Source organism: Leuciscus leuciscus (genome assembly GCF_965113295.1).
Source record: "Leuciscus leuciscus genome assembly, chromosome: 11".
Taxonomy (NCBI): Eukaryota; Metazoa; Chordata; class Actinopteri; order Cypriniformes; family Leuciscidae; genus Leuciscus; species Leuciscus leuciscus.
The window spans coordinates 28,843,980-28,861,026 of NC_138735.1; the positions used below are offsets into that span (position 1 = coordinate 28,843,980).

Below are 17,047 nucleotides of genomic sequence, written 5' to 3' on the forward strand. Positions count from 1 at the left end.
ATTTGACCTTTAAACATATACCCTGAAGACAGTACGAATAGCATGACAAAATTGCACCTTGATGATTAGAAATGACGTTTTGCGCGAATTATGGGTGTATAGGCCTAGTTTAAAAAGGTGGATTAAAATATTCTGTTCGCAAATAAAATGTAGGCTACCTACATTGTCTTTGTTTTCTTCACATATTCATATCACATATTCCATATTTCACCTCAGGCTCTTCACTGACACCGTTATCTAATCAATAAACACTTTTCATAAAACTTTATTAACGGCAAAATTGTTGGTCACGTTGGCGTGACGTCACAACTGTTGGAAAGTCGTAATTTGTGTAAAAAATGGTTTTCACACAATACTTATTGAATTTATTACACTCGCTGTGTATAATAATAATAAAAAAATGATGAATTCAATATTTTATCAATTTAATACTAAAAGTACGGGGTCTGGGACAATCAAAACAGTCTTATATAAGCTACATTAAAGAAATGTAGCGAAAATAAATTATGAAGACTTTTATAATAAATGATGAAGATATTGTGAAATCAAGAATCAGTATGAGAAAACACTCTTACATTGTTGTATTTTTTCTTGTCAAGTGTGCTTGTGCCATCACCATCATCTTTCTTTAAAATACATTAGACTTGGTTTGATATTTTGTACCTTGGTTTTCAAGTGTAGCCTAACTTAAATGTCGAAACAGTTTTGGGGTAATTGCAGAACTCGGGAAATGATGCATCCACTGTGAAGCAATATGTGTAGGAAAAGCCTTGTTGCACACAAAGGACAGAGGCATCTTTCTGGGAACCAGGATTTATGTCTCCGGGAATGTGCGTGAATTCATCCAGATTTACCGCCCACAGACACTCGCGTGGAAGACACTGACCGGATAAAATCGGTTCCCCCACACAGCAAAAGTTACTGAAACTTCACAAAACACTTTCAAACCCGTTCTGTCGAGCATCGGGTGACACGGTAAGCAACATTTCTCCATTAAACCACACGAGTTGCAATGCGGATCTTCTCGCTCAGGCTTAGTTAAACAGATAAAATCTGCTGAGATTTTAACTTAGCAATTGCGAAATCGTTTGTCATTGTGATGGCGAAGTAGCTAGTAACTTTTAAGTAGCCTATACGTTAAATTCATTGTGTTTATTTCTCAGCAATAAACAATGTATAGGCTATAGTCTGTGTAGATGTTGTTAAGTTAGATAGGCTACTTCTAACTTAACGTTGTGAAGTTAGGTACTTGGATACTTTTGTCTTCTTCACTGGAGTGTGCAAAAAGTTACTGTATCCATCGTTATTGTGTTCTGCAAACAATCCTTTGAATACATTGAATGACGTCATGATAGTGCTGTAGGCTAGGCAATGTTTTGAATGGCATATTAGCGCATTAATGGGCTAAGCGCATTGTCTTAAAGGGATAGTTCACACAAAAATACAGAATAAAATTCTGTCATTAATTACTCACCCTGATGTCGTTCCAAACCCATAAGACTTTCGTTCATCTTCAGAACACATATGAAAATCTTTTTGATGAGAGTTTTCTGTCTCCATTGACAGCTACGCAACTACCACTTTGATGCTTTAAAAAGTTCATAAAGAGATCGTAAAACTAATCCTTATTAATTGAGGGGTTTAGTCCAAATTTTCTGAATTATATGATGAACATATTTAATTTAGGCTTATATTCACATATAAACATTGATCAGCAAACATAACAGAAGCTCAACCGAACCTGCTTTGACGTGTGGAACAAACCTCTTGCCGAATCTCAAACGTGATGCGTAACACGAGAATGAACCTCACTGGTTCTCGCTCGTCAAGCGAACATGTTTGAGTTTCAGTTTACCACAACTGATGTGTGAATTAATGAATATTTATATGTCAATAAAAGCCTAAATTCAATCTGTTCATCATATTAAGCGACGAGTCTCTTCAGAAAATTTGGACTAAACCGCTCAATTCATATGGATTAGTTTTACGATCTCTTTATTAACTTTTTGAAGCTTCAAAGTGGTAGTTGCGTAGCTGTCAATGGAGGGACAGAAAGTTCTCAGATTTCATCAAAAAGATCTGCATTTGTTTTCCAATATTTCCATAATAACCAAGGATTAAAAAGTGGGTGTACACTATTGCTTTCTATAGTCTTTCAGTCAGTCTGAAGTCAGTCCGAATTGCCCTATACAGAGTTTCTCAAATGTTAATTGTCATTTACTCCTTGCATACTATTTCATAAACCTTAAAAAGTGTACATAGTGTAAATGCACTCTGTAGTCAATGTACTGCATGTTGGTGAACTTAAAGGTTTTTCTGAAAAGTTCAGTACACTTGCTGCCTGGTCGGCATTTATAACTGTGACAGGAGCTAGATTTGCTGATTATTGGAGTCTGTGGTCAGCTGATGACTCAGATAGATGCTGTTGTGCAAGTGCCCATGTGTGTATTTAAATGCCAGAGTTCACACTTAAGTAACGTTCAAGAACCTCACTTCCTTCACTACTAGGAATAACAGTTCAACCCCCCCCCCCCCCCCCCCCCAAACTGTTGTCTGTTCCTCATGCAACACTATTGTACGACTTCAGAAGACCTGTAATGTTGTTTCATGGGTTTGAGTGGAATGTTCTTTGTTATGATCTCTTGTGTCAGTGTCAAATGAATGCGGAGAATTGAATATCTTTTTGAACAGACCTTGGAATTGTTTTCAAGCCTTCCAGTTAATCGGGTGTCCTTGAATTTGCCAATATCGCAACTGTTGGGGAAGCAATGTGTCTGGATTGAATGGAAACGAAACTTAAGATGTTTTGAAAGTGACTGCACGCATCTGGAATGAAACTTCTGTTTTCCTTCCACAGGTCCACTTGCTTACTGTGATATGCTGAGAGTTTTTATCAGGGCAGCAGCCATGCGTGTGGAGCTGAGTTTGGGGGTTTTGCTGTTAATGTGCATTTTTAAAGAAACGACCCAATGTTTAATAATCAGCGAAGTGAATTGTGACAATCCCAAATTGGACACTCATGAATTTGTGGAGCTGTACAATGATGGCATGAATCCCACTTCTCTGGATGGATACACACTGGTGTTCTACAACGGCAATGGAGACATAGCCTACCGGGTCATCGATCTGAGCGGACAGCTAACGGATTATAGAGGCTTCTTCTTAGTTGGCTCTGCTGAACTGACTCCCCATCCCGCCATCTCTCTTCCGCCCAACTCCGTTCAGAACGGGCCCGACGCCATCGCACTCTACGGTCCCAACTGGGACCCGGTTTCTGTTGGGGGACACGTTTCAGGAGTGGGGTTGTTGGACGCAGTGGTGTACACTTCTCGTAGATCCGCAGAAGGTGCCGATGGCCTCGCGTCAGTTCTGACTCCCGGCTCGGTTCCGTTCCTGGAGGATGAGTCGGCTCTGGAGGGGGACGAGTCCATTCAGCGCTGCTGGCAGTCGGGAAACCTCTGGACGTTTTACACTGGCCCCCCCACCCCTATGTGGGTCAATCATTGCCCACCGCCGACCCCTGTAAAAGTTTGGATCAACGAAGTCGACATCAACGGGCCGGACCGACAGGGTCTTGTGGAACTCAGTCTTGGCATGGCAAACTGGACGTTTTCTTTGGTGCTTTATGATGTCACCACAGACCTTATTAGCTCGAGTGTGGAAGTCTCTGCAGACGAGGGTGGGATCTTCACCATACCTGTGCAGACTGAAAATTTGGCAGGTAGAGTTAATCAGATACTTATTTAAAATCACTATTCCAAACCAGTGTAATTTAGTATTATTTACACACCATTATAGTATTTGTTAATATTTGGAATTACATTTTCAGTTTTCTTTTCAATTTTAGTAATTTTATGTGTCATTTTCTATAAATTTTTATAATATAATATAATAATATTATTATAATATATTTCTGTTTTGCTTTAATTTATTAAATTTAACTTTTAAACATTTAATTGAATTATTACATTTATTTTTAATCAGTTTTATTTAATTTTTTGGTACTTGAGTTTTTATTTTAGCAGAGGAAACAATTCTACGTTATAATTTTTATCTAATATTATATTTTATTTTATTTCAACTATTTAATTTAAAGACATTTTTTTTTTTTGTATTTGTGGTTTAGTTAACAATACAACGGTAAATTGTTCAAACAATTTAGTGTTGTTTATTGTCTTGAATGTTGTTGGGTAAATCTTAGTAATGTCCAGATCTGATTAACATCTGATAAAAAAAAATAATTAAAAAAAATGGAATTATATTTTGCATAAAGGGAATGAAACGAATTTGTAAGACCATTTTAAAATTTTGGAGGATGTGTTTTGCATTATTTTCATGACAAATATTCTCTTCTAAATTCTCGTAATGTGATGGGAAAAAAACAGAATTAATGAAAATCATCCTGATATAATTATTTTTATTTTTATTTTATTAAGCAGAATAGCATAACAACTGTACATTATAAATGTACTTTACATTTCAAACAATAATTATTATTATTATTTAACTTTTTTTAGTATAGTACGCTGCTGAGTGTTTAGATTTCCAATGTCATGAAAATAAGGCCATAATAAAAAATATCATAGTGGTCTTTAATGTATCTTTAATCAAAAAATGTATTTACTTTTTTTTTTTTTTAATTAAGTGATGAAATATTCATATGCAACTAAATACATTTTTATGTGATATTTGATATTTCAGTGCCACAAAGTGCAGCATTTGCATTGTATGGCGGCCCGTCGACAGACTTCCCTAAGGGCGACCCCCTCAGCCACAAACAGCCAATCGATGCCTTTGTTTACGGTGACTCTGTGCACATGCCCAGTGAGAACCTCACAGAGACACTCATACCCGGGAGAAAACCCTTCATTCTCACAGAAAGGTGATCAGCACGTGCCATACAATGCGTTATTGTGTATTTCATAATATATATTTACCCCTGTTTGTATGCTGCAGTTTCCCCACAGCAGGTGTTCATGTCAGCCGATGTGGTGTTACCGAATGGACGAGAGATCCGGGACTGTTTGTTACGAGGCCCCGGAGTCCCGATAAACCCAATGACTGCGTTTGGTTTCAGTCCTGCCCGCTTAACATGAGTAGGTCTTGATTTCATGTTGCGAAACAAACTTTCTTTCTCTTCCATGTTAAGGACACATTTTTAGGGTTCAATTCAAAACACTTTATTTGTTCCCGAAGGGGCAATTAATGAGGCCACGTAAACCGTATACATAAAAGCATCATACATTTAATAAATAACACAATGTGCATGAAATACATGTTAATTATAATCTGCTACAAGCGAATACCTAAAAAACAAGTCCATACCATGTATAAGAATGAATAAATATGTAAATATATAAATGGGTTCCCCATTATGCGTATCAAAGAACTGTGTCCGGTCATGGTTTTAAGTTCTGCCTTGTTGTTTCAGCCTTTTCTACGAAGGCAGGACCGAGCTATCCCTCGATTCATAGCGGTATTGATTTCCTGCTTAATGAGGTCAACACTAACACACCAGGAGGAGCCGAGGACGAGGAGTTTATAGAGTTGTGGCATCCGTCTGGGTCCCGTATGTCGCTGGATTTCATCTGGCTGGTGATGATCAATGGACAGAATACAGAGGTGTACTATGAGCTGGAGCTGAATGGATATTTCACAGATGATGACGGATACTTCCTGGTGAGCAGCTGCATACTTGAACGCTTGCAAAAGAAGTGCAAATAAGTCATGTTTGAATTCCATTTAGTAGTATGTGTCAGCTATAAAATAGCAGGCAATTATTTACACTCCCATTCAAAAGTTTGGGGTCTTAACATTTTTCAAAGGGGTCGTATTATGCTTTTTTTTTACATTTTCAACTTACTTTAGTGGGTAATGTTGCTGTTTGAGCATGAAAAAGGTCTGCAAAGTTATAGTCTCGTGTAACCAGACCTTCAAACTGACGGCAGAAGGTCCGGACTCCATAGCAGCTTTCATTGGCCAACGACCGCCTTGACTGACATGTAAAGCAACCAATCACAGTTCATTTTGTTCCGCGTCATGTTTAGGGGAGTGTAAATGTAAGGTTGATGTCCTACAATAACAGATCGGTGTGTGAAACTCTTGGAGGTTTTTTAAAAAGTATTTACACAAACTTTACATTCTTTTGAAGATGTTCATAGTTGTAACATGACGGCGTTTTTCTTCCATGAGGGGGTTTGGCATCACGGCATCTTTGTTTCTAGGCGGACCATTACAAAACGCAATGCACACGTCTCCCAGATATCGTGTAGAATATAACCAATCAGGTGACGACTTTGAAAATTAACGGTTACAAAGTCACAAAGTTACAAAGTCATTCCAAAGGGAGTTATTCTTAATATCAGTGCGCACTGTTTCTGAACTCCCTGAAACGCCTCCAATTGTAGTCTTGGGGTTTTCTTCCGGGAACGAACACGTCACAATTAACGTCCTCATTTAAATCATTTCTGCCCAAGACATATGCAAATAAAGGGGTGGGGCCTGGTTGAGTTAGCTATTACTGTGTTGAAACTCGCGGTTATGGTTGACCAATCACAAGACCCTGCTCCAGCCGACCAATCAGAGCACATTGTGCTTTTGAGCAGAAGGGGCTCCAGAGAGACAGGGACTAAACAGAGCGTTACTGACAGACTGGGAAGAGAGGAGAATATGGGAAAAATAATGTGTTTTCTAACAGATCCCCCAAAAAAACAAAAGACATTGAAAAAGGCATAATAGGTCCCCTTTAATGTTTTTGAAAGAAGTCTCTTCTGCTCAGCAAGGCTCCTTTTGTTTGATCAAAAATACTGTAATATTGTGAAATATTATTACAGTTTAAAGTATCTATTTTCTATTTGAATATATTATAAAGTGTAATTTATTCCTGTGATCAAAGCTGAATTTTCAGCATCATTAGTGTCTTCAGTGTCACATGATCCTTCAGAAATCATTCAAATATGCTGGTTTGCTGCTCAAGAAACATTATTTATTATTATTATTACCAATTCATTATTATTATTATTCATATTTTTGTGGAAACATGGCTTTTAAAATCTTTCTGAATCTGTTCTTCCAGATTGGCAGTGCTAAGGTCGGTCCTGACATTAGAATCCCATCGAACACTATTCAGAATGGACCAGACGCTGTAGTGTTGTATCGCAGCAAGCCTCCGCCCTCTCAGGAGAGTCAGAATATTCCGAGAAGCGGTTTGCTGGATGCAGTGGTTTATCGCACTCGTGGATCTGATAAAAGGGTTTCAGAGATAACGCAAGCGCTGACACCGAGACAGATCCCTCTGCTGGAGGACATCAGCGCGTTACCCGGCGATGAGACCCTCAGTCGATGTGGAACCGAGAGACTCAACCTCAGTGCTTTCAGGGTGAGAGCCTGTGTTTCTGTTCATGTGAGCTTCATGCCGAATTCTCATAGAATTCTCATGTCTGTTACATTTTTTTTTCATTTTATTTCACTTCACTTTACTTTTACTTTATTTTATTTTTATTTCACTTTACTTTTTACTTTATTTTATTTTTTATTTTATTTCACCTAACTTTATTTTACTTCTTTAATTTTACTTTATTTCACTTTACTTTAACTTAATTTTATTTTACTTTACTATTACTTTATTTTATTTCACTTTTACTTTTATTTTTATTTCATTTTAATTCACTTTACTTTAACTTTATTTTATTTCACCTAACTTTATTTTACTTCTTTAATTTTACTTTATTTCACTTTACTTTACTTTAACTTCATTTTATTTGACTTTACTATTACTTTATTTTATTTCACTTTACTTTTACTTTATTTTATTTCACTTTTATTCTTTTTTTATTTCACTTTACTTTTTACTTTATTTTATTTTTTATTTGATTTCACTTTACTTTTACTTTATTTTATTTTAATTTAATTTCACTTTACTTTAACTTTATTTTATTTTATTTCACTTAACTTTATTTTACTTCTTTAATTTTACTTTATTTCACTTTACTTTTACTTTATTTCACTTTTATTCTTTTTATTTCACTTTACTTTATTTTATGTCACTTTACTTTTACTTTATTTCACTTTACTTTTATTTTTTACTGTACTTTACTTTTATTTTATTTATTAAAAATGTGTATATTACTTTCAAACCGTATACAGTGACATGTTTTTCAAACATTACCACAATCAAAATGGATTTGATTCATTTTTTAAATTGTAATTACATTACAAATTACATTCGTTTACAGAAATGTTGTAGCAAAACAAACATAGGGGTACAGTAAAGAGAAAGACCATTCCCAGGAAAAGAGAGCATTAATAATAATAATAATAAAAATAAAACAAATTTGAGTAAAAATTAAAAAACTTCTGGCAGTCTAATCATATAATAAATCAAGTTGAAGTATTTAAATTCACAGGCGATAGAGGATGAGCGCATTGCAGTTTGTAAACTGCACATTTTGACAAGTGTAGTAGGTCGTCTAGGCACTGAATGCATGCATAGCATTTACTCACTGTGCACACTATACAATATGAAGAGATGCTTATGTAAGTAGCCTATCAGGATTTATTTTTCCGGGTGACACTGCTTTCTTAGGATTTTATGAGCTGGACCAATCAAATGCATGCCGTATTAACCCTCCATCATGTGTCCACAGGTCACTTCTCCCACACCAAGGAAGCAGAATAACTGTCCCACGAAACCCACTATACCTCCACCTCCTGAGGGTCTCCTCATCAATGAATTCAACATACTAAACTGCACTGATAACCAATGTTTATTTGTGGAGTTGAAAGGCCCACCGTTGACTCCATTGAATGGACTTGTTTTAGTATTTTTGGGGGAAGACTTTAAAGAATTTAGTGTCCCGCTCACTGGCAGCACAGGAACAGACGGGCTCTATCTCATCGGGAATGTGTCTAACGCAGGTGGGTGTGTCGATCTGGAAATGTCTTCTTCTTTGTGAGGCACAGCTTGAAGTGCATGTTTTGGTCAAAAAAAAAAAGTAGACTGATGTGTGCAATAATAAAGCCGAAAATCATTTTAACTTTTGTCTCTGAAACGCATTTTCTCCATTGACATTTCTGAGAATTCTTCATTAAAGACTGAATAACAGCTCTGAGATGAATCACAATATTACATACTTTGATTTAAAGCAGAAAAGTATAGGACAATCTGAGAAATAGGTACAAGGCTGTGTACTTAAAATGATTTTATTAGGGAATAAACATTAAAAATGATCAAATCATTGATTGTTAGTCTAAAACGATATAAACACAATTGTTAAATATTCAAGTATGTGAGGAAATGTAATGAGACCAACTCATTTACATCTGCAGGATTCTGGGAAAGGTCATTTTACTCCTGTTTTCATTTTTAAAGTCATTTTATTTGTAAGTATTTGTTTTAGATTGTTTTTTGCCTTTAATGTGTGCTGTGTTTGGAATGGGATACTAGTGTGCTACTGTGTTATTCTTTACTGGTAATTTGACTAATAAACATGATTGAAGCATAGATAGTCAACCTCAAATAAAATACAATAAAAGTTAAATAAATAAACAAATAAACTGTTCAATGGAGAAAATGAATGGGATTGTTACTTCTGAGAGACTGATGTTCTCTATAGACAAACTAGTGATTTTGATTAAACGGCAGATTAATTCTAAAGAGTCAAATTCATTTGTTTACTCATGGATCTTTGTGTTTGTGCAGATCAGGGTTTGCCAGTGCTGGATCAATTGGAATTTGCTGCGATGCTGTTGTGTTTCGAGCCGTCAGGATCAGGTGTTTATGGGAAAAACTCGCGCAGTTTGGACTGGCTTGTTTTATCCGATGACCCAAAGATACATAGACTTGTCCAGCACAACACAACACGCGTGGAAAGCATGTTGCCCGAGTATGTTTGAGAGCTGCTTTTGTATTTGAATCCAGTGTGTTATTGGAATCAGCAGTTTTTGTACGCTGTTTTCATGCTCTGTGTGCCTGTGTTTTTGTAAGATTTGATTCCTTCTCTCGATGTGCATCAGACGGGCCCGTCCTCTGGGTCTCATCCCAGGAGACTCCAGGCCTCCAGAACCTCTGCCCGAGTCCTGCCTTCTCCAGCTCCATGGATGTGTGCCTGCAGAGAAAATCAAAACCAGGAAGTAAGTGTTTTTAAAGGGATAGTAGAAAATGATTAGCCTGGAAATCCAGACCTAAATCTAAAAGATTAATGGTCTGGCGTCGACTAATGAAAATCGGCCAGCTCGAGGGGCGGCACCAAGCATGCATTTGAAAATCTCACTGCACGCAATTGGATAACACTACGACCAATCACAACAAGCCCCATACGCTTAGCTACCAGCGGAGCTAACTGGTAGATTATACTCTTACCGTATCCGGTCGGGCAAAACAGCAAAAATGCCCTTCTTGCAAAGGAACGATTCGAGCGGCATCTTCTGTTCCTCCTTTAGATAAAAAGCCAAGTCTAACTCGATCATTGTAGCGGCCAAAGCCGTTTCGAACAACTGGTGTTCCTCCATAGCCTTCTTGCAATGTTTACTAATGAATTCGACGTTGCAGCGCTGTCGTCATCTCACCTCTGGCCCGCCTATATCAGATAACCCGATGTGATTGGTGCAGCTCAGATACAAGGGCATATTTAATGAGCATCATTACTCGACACCAGAGTAACTCGCTGAGCAAATTCAACTTGTGCTCTCGCGAGAACTCTGGATTACCAGGGTAGAAAATGATAGCATACGGGTTTAAAATGATTTGAGGGTGAGTAAATAATGACAAAATTCATGCCGCAGCTCAATTCTATTATGACCAATGCAATCTACCAGAAGCACAAGTTAAAAATAACGTGGCTTGGCAAACACTATGTTCGAATAATGCATATATTAGCCACAGATCAATCTACAAAATCTGCCTCTGTCTCTGTACATCTGTTAAAGCCGTTAAAATACAACAAATATTCGGTGTCTGTTGAAAACCCAGAATGCATAACACATATTTTTTTAGAACAACATTGTTGAACTCAAATGATCACACACAAAAATGGAAAGGTTAAAATTGATTTCTCTCATGCCGGCCAGTAGCATCTATCTGTTATTTTGGTTTGTGATGCTCTATGACACTCATCGAGAACATTTGAAGAATTGCTGTATGTGTGTCAAAAACCCACAAAACATGCACAAGCATGTTGAACACACCCAGAGAATTAAAACTGCTGGAATGACAGGTGACTCAGAGAAGATGAGAGAGTTTAGATGACTTATCCGTCATTGTCCTCCAGGTTGTCAGTCTTTTTTCACTTGGTAGGAAGTTAAAGTTTTCCCACGGTCCTCAGAAGAACTGGAAACATTTCAAATGTTGATTTTTCTATGCCTGTGTAGAGTCATCCAAATTAATACATCGTCACATATTAATGGTAATAGTCAGTACACACACATGTTCAAATGTTGTTGAAATTAATATTTCTATTTAGCAAGGATGCATTAAATTGATCAAAAGTGACAGTAAAGACATTATAATGTTACAAAAGATTTCTATTTCAAATAAATGCTGTTCTTTTGAACTTTATACACATTAAAGATCTTGAAAAAGTTCATAGATAATAGTAGATATTAAAGGTCCCATGGCATGAAAATTTCACTTTATGAGGTTTTTTAACATTAATATGAGTTCCCCTAGCCTGCCTATGGTCCCCCCAGTGGCTAGAAATTGTGATAGGTGTAACCCAAGCCCTGGGTATCCTGCTTCGCCTTTGAGAAAATGAAAGCTCAGACGGGCGAATCTGGAATATTCCCCTTATGTCGTCATAAGGGGAAAGGTTACCTCCCCTTTCTCTGCTGGCCCGCCCATGAGAAAACGAGATACGCGAGGAGATGGTCCTCACTGCAGAACACGAAATCCTGGGGGAGGAGTTAGATCCAGATCAAACTCCTCCCACCTTCCTTATACCTAAACCTACCAATCTCCACCCCTTAGATCTGGATCCAACTCCGCCCCCTGGATCTCGTGTACTGCAGTGAGGTGCTTCTGTACGCGAGCGTGATATTGATTTTTCCTTGAGAGACATCATGGCTTGCAAATGAGCGAAGCATGGCAGTTGCTCAGTGTTTGGATGTACAAATGAACACAAAAGTATTTTTTTAGTTCCTTCATCCGAGCCTCTGAAGAACCAGTGGGTTATGTGAATTTCTGATGTGTAATTGTTCAAGTTCAGACAGATAATCTTTCTCTCAAAATCATTCAATACTGTTTATGCATCAGTAAATCAAGCCAGTGACTAAACGTCGTTTCTCTTAGTAGGATGAAAATAATCTTACTTAAACTGTGATTAATATACAGTATATACAGAAAGCGATAAAAGAACAATCCCTTTCCAATCGCCCAAGCTGTCAATCACACAGCACGAGTTTATCTGGACACTTGCCAAAACTCGTTATGAAATCAATGACGCTGTTACGCTGCACAACGAAGCTCTTACTGTACTTACCTCATGTTTGCATTGGTGAAAGAAAGCATTAGTGAGGGTGCAGAAACTACGTTGCAATGATAAGATCTTTATTCACGCGATCAACAGACTGTCATCAGTGCTCATCACTGCAACCTTTTATGTGATGGGAATAGATCTAAATACTTTAAAATCTTCTCACGATTCTTTAATCTCGATAGCTGTAATAGTAAAAACGTATAATAGCTGTAATAGTAAAAGTTTTCGAGAGAGTTCCACATGTAATACTAGCTATTTTATATGCAAGCATGTCAGCCAATCACAGCAGTGGGCGTTTACACTGAAGTCTCTCAGCAGCCAATCACAGCAGTGGGCGTTTACACTGAAGTCTCACAGCAGACACACCCCTTCAAACAGAGCATTCAAATCAGAGGCTAAAATCAGGCTTAGGAAAAATGCCTTTGATTTATAAATTATGACAATTTTTGAACTAAAAAACATACTAACTTTATAAGGGAACCCCAGGAAACATTATAACATAATAAAATAATCCATGCCATGGGACCTTTAATAAAAAATGTTTCTTGAGCTGAGCATCAAATCATCATATTAGAATGATTTCTGAAGGATCATGTAACACTGAAGACTGGAATAATGATGCTGAAAATTCAGCTTTGATCACAGGAATAAATTACATTTCAAATTATATTAAAATAGAAAACAGCTATTTTAAATTGTAATAATATTTCACAATATTGCTGCTTTTACTGTATTTACTGTACTAATGTCTGCTCTTTTCAGTAGGCACTTAATGTGAGATGCATCTAAAATGTCCTCTTCTAAATAAATCAGTATTTTTTGATGGCCGTTCACTGAGTTCTTCATCTGTCTCTTTCAGATTGTGACCAGGAGGAATTGACTTATTTGTTAGAAAATGTGTGTAACTGTGGGATCTCAAGCTTGCATGTTAAAGGTAAGACACAATAAAACACACATTCATGGTGTTAAAATGTACCTGAATTGAGTTGACCTGATACTGATGGAAATGTCCTGTCTTTACGCTATGTTAGGTGTGAATGTGTCCTGCGAGGCGGGTATGTTGGACGCACAGGGGCCTGTTCTTGCTGTTTCTGGACAACAGAGGGAGCAAATCACTGAGACACTGAACAACAACAAGCTCTCATGTGCACCCGCACAGGAGCGACTGGTTCATGGAGGTACACACACACACACACACACACACACACACACACACACACACACACACACACACACACACACACACACACACACACACACACACACACACACACAGATGTTAATGCCAGATAACTGCTAGAGTTTGCTCTTATGGAAGTCCTGGGTTTATACTGGCCTAAAGAAGTAACCTTGTGTGTGTGTGTTTATTTTGTATGTCCAGCGGGGTCACCGGTCGCACTGCAGGTCGGGCTTGTACTCGCAGCGCTTCTGCTGTTCGCACTGGGTGCTGCGCTGTTTGTCTACTTGTACAAAAAAAGGTGAGGAAAGATTAGTTTGTGTGTGTGTGTGTGTTTTGCATTAAAGGGTTAGTTCACCCAAAAATGAAAATGATGTCATTAATGACTCACCCTCATGTCGTTCCAAGCCCGTAAGACCTCCGTTCATCTTCGGAACACAGTTTAAGATATTTTAGATTTAGTCCAAGAGCTTTCTGTCCCTCCATTGAAAATGTATGTACGGTATACTGTCCATGTCCAGAAAGGTAATAACGACATCATCAAAGTAGTCCATGTGACATCAGTGGGTTAGTTAGAATTTTTTTGAAGCATCGAAAATACATTTTGGTCCAAAAATAACAAAAACTACGACTTTATTCAGCATTGTATTCTCTTTTTGGGTGAACTAACCCTTTAAGCTCTCTGTGGTGATGCCTATAATAAGATGTATTATAAATATTATTAATGTCAATATAGAGTTTAATTCTTAAGAGTTTTTTCTAATACTAAATATTGTTTATTTATGCCAAATCAAATTTAATATCAATATACTGTTTAAAACGTATGTATTAATGTAGTTGTATATTATAATATAATAAAATGTATATTAATATTAATTCAGTTCATTAATTGGTAGAAATAAAAAGTATGTAATATTAAAACAAAATTGACCAACTTTTAAATGAAAAGTAGTTTAACTTTTTATTATTATATATAATATAATCATAAATAATAATTTAACTGACCAATGAATATACACTGAACAAAATTATAAACGCAACACTTTTGTTTTTGCCCCCATTTTTCATGAGCTGAACTCAAAGACTTTTTCTATGTACACAAAAGGCCAATTTCTCTCAAATATTATTCACAAATCTGTCTAATTATGTGTTAGCGAGCACTTCTTCTTTGTCGAGATAATCCATCCACCTCACAGGTGTGGCATATCAAGATGCTGATTAGACAGAATGATTATTGCACAGGTGTGCCTTAGGCTGGCCACAATAAAAGGCCACTCTAAAATGTGCAGTTTTAACGTATTGGTGGGGGTCCGGGGCAAAAAAGAGCATCCCAAACACATTCATTCATGCTGACGGCCGGATTAATAATTTAAATGTGGAATTTAAAAATCCACATTTAAAACATTTTACACTTATATAACATGGTTTATAGCCATAGTTATTTAGGCGATTAACACAGTAAAGCCACAACATTCTTTCAAGTACCTTGGAGTACCATGGTAAATACTGTGGTACCCTGAATATGATAATCATTTTGTACCATAATACAGTATATATCAAAGTACCATCTCATTGGATATACTTTTTAAAGAATATATTCATAATTCATTTACAGTTTTTGTTGTGTGATTTGTAGAATGAATGTGCTCTTGCTCACCTTCTGCATTTGAGAAAAGAAAAAAGATATGTTCGAACATGTTTCAGCTCATTATGTGTGCATGTTTTTGTGTGCTGATCTTTTCGCAGACGTCCTGCTGACTACCTCTCCATGCAGTTGAGCGAACAGGTCGAGACGCCACTCGAACTTTAGTGTGTTTGCTAGAGTGTGTGAAGTTTTGTTTGCGTGTTTTTACTATAGATGAATGCAGGCTCACAGGTTTTGATTATGCAATGTTGATATTCTCAAGATTTTATCAAAGTGTCAGGATGTTTAATTTCTTTAGTGTTTTATCAAATGTTCCAAAAAACTTTCTTTTATTGAATTCAGGTGTATTTGTATTGTGACTTTGAAGTATATAGTACATACTTTTTTAGCACTTGCGAAGTACGTACTTATCCAAAAAAAAGTACCTACTCAAGAGAGTGCGATTTTGGACGCAGCCCATGTTTATGAATTTAAAACCTTAGCATCAGTGTGTGCCAGCATCTGACATTGTGCCACTGCTAAAGTCCGGCCGTTTGTGACTGCAGGTTTCTGTACGTGTTTCCTTCATGAGTCTTTCTCCAAATGTTGTGTTTGTTTCATGTGTTTACAGATTTTCTTTTATGCATCTGCGAAGCGTTATCAGTTGTTCTCAGGGTCATCAGATCAGTGTTTTGAGTGCATTTGACCACAGAAGCATTTCGGTGTGTCGCTTACAGTAAGACGGAGCAAAAACTGTCCAGATGGTTACTTACAGTACACACTGTTCCCTCAGTTCATTCTCACTAGTTATATTGATCTTGCCTGGTAATTAGATATTAGACTGTTCTGTCACTTAAATCTCATTCTAGGACTGGCAAGTGCTCATGACATTCAATTTTAAGGACCCTAGACAGAGCAGAAAACACACATGCAGGAAATAAAGGGTGGAAATGACAAAGTATTATATTGATTACTAGTGTCGGTGTGTAGAGTTGCAATTCCATCCATTATGTTCATTTTCAAAGGTCTTTTTTTTTTTTTGCATTTTGCTGTGTTTTACAATTTGCCAATTTTACATTTTCACTGGTTCCTTGTAAGTTCTTTGTATGTAATTGATTATTGATTTAGTCTTTCATTATTGATTTTACATTTGTAAGAGGAAATTTTCTTTTCTTTTTTAAAAAAAAAAAGGACCATCACAATAAATGTTTTTTTCTTAACATTGGCTGTGCATGAAGTCATTTTCTTTTCTATATAACACTGTACACTACCGTTCAAAAGTTTGGGCTCTGTAAGATTTGTTAATGTTTCTGAAAGAAGCCTCTCACACACATCAAGGCTGCATTTATTTGATAAAAAAAACATTGTCACATGATCCTTCAGAAATCATAGTAAAATGCTGATTTGGTGCTCTATTATTAATAATGGTTCTTATTTTTATCAATGTTGAAAAGGTCGTGCTGCTTCATATTAAAACAAAAAAAATCTTCTTTTTTTTTTTTTTTATCAATTAGTTCCAAAAATATATACAAAACCTGTAGTAATTTAAAAAAAACATGTTAACAAGAAGATTAAATCTAATATTTGGGGGATAATATAGCATAATGGGTGATTTACAAGAAATTTTTAAAAGGCTGGTCATTTTTAACAGGGAACTCCAAATGTGTTATAGAGTTATAAGGTGTTGTGTGTGTGTGTGTGTGTGTGTGTGTGTGTGTGTGTGTGTGTGTGTGTGTGTGTGTGTATGCAGCACATGTATATATACACACACATCAC

The 17,047-nt window shown here is 36.7% G+C and overlaps 1 protein-coding gene across 1 annotated transcript; it reads left to right on the plus strand.

Moving 5' to 3' along the window:
• The first annotated feature begins 638 nt into the window (after positions 1-638).
• On the plus strand, positions 639-16,491 carry LOC309509163 (uncharacterized protein). The gene is made up of 13 exons (XM_082183735.1): positions 639-975; positions 2,858-3,721; positions 4,702-4,882; positions 4,957-5,096; positions 5,432-5,679; positions 7,076-7,378; positions 8,646-8,916; positions 9,701-9,884; positions 9,986-10,131; positions 13,330-13,404; positions 13,502-13,648; positions 13,852-13,948; positions 15,394-16,491. Exons 2-13 carry the CDS (start codon positions 2,878-2,880, stop codon positions 15,455-15,457), a joined length of 2,700 nt encoding a protein of 899 aa, XP_082039861.1. The 5' UTR covers positions 639-975; positions 2,858-2,877; the 3' UTR covers positions 15,458-16,491.
• The last annotated feature ends 556 nt before the right edge of the window (positions 16,492-17,047 follow it).